Here is a 6000-nt window from a genome sequence, read left to right as displayed (position 1 = left end):
AAATGGGTCTCGTCGTTATGGGATTTGAGTTGAAGAACACGTAACCACTCAGAAGTCACCCTGATTCAACCCGTTGTTGAGGTAACTGGGAACTTGAAAAGGCGTTTTTGACCGCAGGGATGTTGTGAACGACAGCTCGTCTGGGACAGAAGGAGCGGGGACGCAGAAGGAAGAGAGGGGAACCAGGGCTGGACGAGCACCGGAGGGATTATGGCTCTCGCAACGTTTTCTCTCAGCCTCATCACGCTGGCGCTTACAAACTTGCACCTGTCGAGAGCCAGCGACCGGCATGCGGTGTACTGGAACAGCTCAAACCTCCTGTAAGTGGCTTTCAGCAGCTCTGTCCATGTTAACAACAAATTAACTCGTGTTCCTCTTTGTTGATGCGCACGTGTGCTGATAACTTGTTTCCAAGACATTGGCCATCCTCCGCAGCGACGAGTTTCTTTTGTTTACAGCATTACAAGCTCTTCAAACACCACTGAAATGCATTAGATACCAACAATAAGAGAATTATTTTAAAAGTTTGAGATTAGACATCAGCCTGATTTCATGCGTAAAACCATTGTCGGTCTCATATTTCTCGCTTTACCACTAAATGAATCAGTTAAATGACAGTAATGCATCTCTCCAGAAGGAAACTGTCGTTGTTCAATCTGCGTGCAGAGTGGTTATTATATCAATATTTGATTTCTATCTCACATTTAATCCATCTAATGCTTTACAATAATGACTCAGTTATGCAGTTGTCTTTTCTTTCTCCCTGTTATTAGTTTTATGTTTTATTACCTGCCCCCATGCAGCACAAATACATCCTTCACACACAGCCATTGCTAAAACTTCCATAAATCTGCATGAGTACATATTCTAAATAAGCATGCCTGCTTGGCGCATACACACACATGTACATTAATGTATTCACACATATAGACGCATCTGATCCTATCCTTGGACGTCCTCCCGCAACAGTAAGGCTGCTTACCTCAGGTAAGCTTCCCCAGGCTCTCCTATCTCTCTCTACCTGCGAGCTATAAAGCCAGCTTGCTGTGGGGCAGAGATCGATGTGGATTCTACTGCCTTTGTCTTCTCATTAGCCAACAGTGAATCCATCTTTCTCACATTCTTTTATCTCCTCTCTTCACACAACCTCCCTCTTTGCCCCCCCACTCCTCCTCCTCCTCCTCCTCCTCCTCCTCTATCTGTGTTCCTCTTCTGTCCATTTGTATTCACCTCAGGCTCGGGTCTCTCCTATCGCCTCTCTCTATCTCATACTTAGTTATTTTCTTCCCTCGCTTATTTTTCTGCTGTGTCTCACCAGCCGGCTTGTCCCCCTCAATTCCCTTTTTTCTGCATCTCATTACCGCCTCCCCATCTGCTCCTGGTCCCTCATTCACCTCCCAGGCTCTCTGCTGAGAGTACACATACAGTAGATGATTGGAATTAGAAATTGTATGAAAGTTATTTGAATGTATGCGGGTGTGGGATAATTCATATGTTTAAAGGTTTCCTCGTGTCAAACAGTGAGAAAACTACTCTCAAACCTGACGGAAACAGTGAAGGTGCGCTGCAGCCTCGTCACTTCCTCATTAATGTTAATGTGTGAATGGCAGAGTCACATCCAAAACTATTTTAGATTTATGACTGCAGTTAATCCCGCCAGTGTGGCATGAATAGAGAAGAGGTATATTAACTGAGACTTACTTGCATTTAAGCTCTGTAAAAGTGCAGGTTTTTGAGTGTCATAATCAGTATTAGTCCCATCTATCAATTTTAATTAGTCTTTTAACGTGTGCTCCCTCTAAAATGATTTTCACAGCATGGGTAAGGTTGCTCTGTGTAGTCATTCATCACAGTGTTAGCACATTTTGTGGCTTTAAATTGTCATCTACGTGTTAAAATGACAAATATGTGCTCATATTAATGAATTCAGACTACTGTGTGTGTGAGAGAGGCATAAAGGGAGGGAAACAGAGAGAGAGAGAGGGGGACAAAGTCCAGGTGTGGATCTACATGCCTGCGTGTGCAAAACCTCTCCTTTCTCCACAGCGAGATACAAATCTCTAAAATAATGCAAAAATTGACCCAGTTTGCAGGTAGCAGACAAATCCTCAGAGGCTATGGCAAGAATACTGATGGCCATCAAGCTTTAAAAGGCTTTAGGCTTGGGGCCACTTCTCCACAACTCTGTCTACATGCACAGAGAACCAGCTGAAGGCCTCACTTGTTCAACGATGCAGCTTCTTCCCTCATCCAGCTTTGGTTATAGAGACATGTTCAGGAGGGAGCAGTAAGAAATGAAGTCAGCGACAGAGAGCCAGAAACCAGAGGCCTTTAGGGCCAAACGCTGGTGGAGGCCTTAATGTCTTAGCCTTCAGGGCAACATTCAGCACAGATGGTTACAGCACAGCTGCAAGAAATGGGATCACTTGGAAGCCAAACTGTTTGTGCCAAAACCATGAAAATGGCTTTTTATGATAACGCTTTGCTAGAAACGTCTTGCTCTGGTGTATTGAAAGTCAAAAGGGGACTGTCACACAGTTGATATCCAGTAATACCGTGCTGTTTGCTTTTTTTCAGCTTTTCTGATGTAAACAACATGAGACGATTTATCATAGCTTTTTCCTCTGCCTTGGACAATTTAATACGAGATGTCTCGATTATCATAACCCAAGTAAATAGCTCGGAGTGCTTTGATTACCGCCCATGTCCGTCACGATCGCACTACCCCCCATTAGAAAGTGTTGCTCTCAGCTTCCGCTCTCAGCAGTGCGCCTGGCCAACTCGTTACAGATGTCCCTGCTAATGGCTGACTGAGGCAGGAAAAAACACACACGCAGGCCATTAAATCATCTCGCATCTGAGGCCATCTGCCAATTAGAGGGGGGAGATGTGGAACATCTTGAGAGCACGCGGGAGCAGCGGTGCACTGCGGTAGTTTCGCCTACCCACAAGCAGCGTCCCATGCTCTCGCCACCTCCTCACATCAGGTGTCACCACTGGTTAGACAGGCTGCATATCCATAATTGGGCACCCCATGTCAGCATGATCAAAACAACAGCACAGCTTTCATTCACTCTCCCACTCCTATTCTAAGTCACCCAGTGTCTCTACTAATGCTTATAACTTAGCAGGACACCGGAGCAAAAAGTCTTTGCACAGGCGTGGGAAGGAATAGCAGGGAATTGAGTTTGAAATGGTGCCACACATCTCTTTGCTAAATCACCATTCCCTTGCGTGCTCAGCAAGATGAAAGTCTTCTTTTGCTGTTTGTGGCTGATCCTCACTGAGTTACAGCCCTGTGTGTTTCATGCTGCACATTATGACCCTGATTTAGACCTGAAATGGTGTCTGTCAGGCCCCTAGACCACGTGCAGAAAAAACAACCCAGTCCCAGGCACACCATATCTGGTGCTACAAAATAAATTATCACCTTGACAAATAGCTTCCCTGAGAGTTCGAGCTACAGAGGCCCGGTGATCAATGTTGAGCCGAGGTGCCGTCTTACTCAACAGGCTCATTAACCACCAGGTCGCTCCGTGTGGGTGTGTGCAGACCCTGCTAGAGTTGAAGGTGGTTCCCAGCAGAGGAGAACCCTGACATCTCACAGGGAAAGTTTGTAGATTTTTAGCTGCAGTTAAGGGAATTGAAACTGAGAAATAAAGAAAAACGAAAGTGAGCGATGAAGAAGGTGATGGATAAGGAGAAGTCAGAAAATAGATGGAGGGAAATAGAAGGATGCAAAGTGTGAAGAATATTACTGTAGGGAAGAGGCTGGCGTAATAGAGAGATTATGGCGAAATGGAATGAGAACATGCTGGAAAGGTGGAAAGTGGAGCAGTCTGTCAGGAGAAGAAAGCGAGGGAAAGATTGATTGAGTTGGCCAAAAGTCAGGAAGGGTGAAAGAGAGCGCGGGTTTTACCGGATATGGAAGTTAGGTTATTTGGCCGATTGTGTAGTAGCTGCTGCTTTTGGGGAGATGATACCCACAGGAGCTGATCCGTGCTAATGCGGACACAGGCTGGGTCATTCATGTGGACCAATGCTCAGAGACAATAGCACCCGCCATTCATCTGCCCCTCTGCCCTGCGCAACACGACGCAGACGGCGCATACAGGAGACAAGCGAATTTGATACCTGATTACATGCACGTCCGTCTGCCTGCAGCTCCGTCTCAGGGCTTTCTCTGCAATTTTGCATACAAATGCATCTTACTCACTGGCATTCAATTAATTCTTTCACATTCATTGTACCACACAAGCGCCTCAGACAGCATTAGATAGCGTGTCGTTTCTTTTCCCCTGGTTCCAGTCATGTTAAATGAGAATGTGTGAAAAACACTGATTGAAAAGTGCAAATTGACCTTTTATATGTTTTTCAATTCAACATGTCTCTTTGTTTTCTTATGAAATATTCCTCTCTCCAACTACTCAAGTTGTTTGTGAACATTTGAAAGCGTTACTCTTTATCTCTCTCAGACATCCAGACTATTAGTTTGATGAACAGTGCTTTTAAATGGATAGTTAACTTAACATTAGCACCTGGCTTCATTGTGCTGTAGATCTGCAGTGGTGTCTCAAACCACACTGGCCTGCTAAGCGGTGTGCTGGCCATATTTAGATCAGTGGAATCTGCTATGAGTCACATAAATGGAGGGAGAAACACTGAAAGCATGTTTAATGGTTCGTATGGATCCAAGAGTGGGTGTGCGGATCAATACATTTATATGGTATGGGACGGTGAATGGACCCTGGCCGAACAAAAACACGACAAGGTTTCTTTCTGAGCAGCAATCAATTCGGGCGCATCAGGTGATCAATGTCCAAATGCATTTTTAATTGGATTTCACGGTGTCAGTAAATTGGCATGAAGTATTTGGAGCTGAGCTCGGGAAGCGCAGATCAAATACTGCCTTGGACCACCATGCTTGAGAATTGATTATTATGGGCTTGTCAGTCACTGCTCCAGGGTTCATGCTCCTTGGAGACCTTAACTATGTCTACACTAAGCAAGGCCATGGCAGTATCGTCTGCTTCAGAGAAGACAAGGTTAAGAAAACATTAGGCTGAGCAAAGATGAAAGAGAAAGTTGTGTCTGAATAAATCTCAGACCTAAACAAAATGCAACCTATTCCTCCATAACATAAAAACGAAAGAAAAAGATGTATTTGAATAAGAATGAAACCTGAACAAACGTATTTCTCCACAAGATAAAAATGAAAGGTTTTCATTTACATTTAGATTCTGCCTGCTTCACTGATTCAAAGGATAGGTGAGAGCATAAGTATACAATGTATTTTTTCCTGAAAGTTTCACCTTTCATATGCTCCTCACTGAAGAATTGCTGTTTAAATTCGAGGTGTGTTGTTAAAATTCTTCCTGTCAAACTCACTGTAAGCTAGTGAAAATAATTGCGAAGGCCAAAGAAAAGAGCACAAACATATTAATGTTCATTCTGGGCTGCTGCTTTTGGTAAACACTGATTTGACGATACAGTGTAGTGATCATGAGTTAAAATAAAATTTGGGATACAAATAAAATCTCAGGAGGAGACATTTAATCAACGGGGAATTTGATAGACTTGGCCTGAAGGGAAAATGTGGAAACTTTGACTACTCTGTCCCCATAAATTCTTCCATCTTGGTGTTTCTACTTCTTTATCCTCTCCGGTCCCTCTAGAGGTCTGTGGCACTCCAAGCCAACTCAACTTCATTATTACGAGGAATTGGCAAGTTTGGTTGGCCATTATAAGCCTGTTCATGGGCTCTGATGGGAAAGTGCCATGGGACTCATCAGGAGCTACCCCAGGTGATGGGGGAGTGCTACTTTCTTAGGAGGAGCCCAAAGAAAAACATAGTTAGGCCCTTCAAACGCCATCAAAATCCATTAGCATTCCTTGTGCTCCAAGGTTATAAAAATTGCACTTAACTGGCAGTGGGAACCCACAGGAGATGGTCCTGATCCCAGACAGGTAGAACCAATTTCAGACTCAATGATTTGAATG

At 44.2% G+C, this 6000-nt stretch overlaps 1 protein-coding gene across 1 annotated transcript in view; it reads left to right on the top strand.

The window, feature by feature from the left end:
- Positions 1 to 210: 210 nt before the first annotated feature.
- The window catches only part of efna3a (ephrin-A3a), a 53241-nt gene continuing 47451 nt past the window's right edge, over positions 211 to 6000 (top strand). Inside the window, exon 1 of the mRNA XM_070846949.1 lies at positions 211 to 320. Coding sequence (XP_070703050.1) covers positions 211 to 320 — 110 coding nt within the window. The remainder of the gene's footprint in view (positions 321 to 6000) is intronic.

This window comes from Pempheris klunzingeri, chromosome 16 (assembly GCF_042242105.1).
Source record: "Pempheris klunzingeri isolate RE-2024b chromosome 16, fPemKlu1.hap1, whole genome shotgun sequence".
In the NCBI taxonomy this organism is placed as follows: domain Eukaryota; kingdom Metazoa; phylum Chordata; class Actinopteri; order Acropomatiformes; family Pempheridae; genus Pempheris; species Pempheris klunzingeri.
Note: the sequence above shows the minus strand (reverse complement) of the source record. Positions and strands in the feature narration are given on the sequence as shown.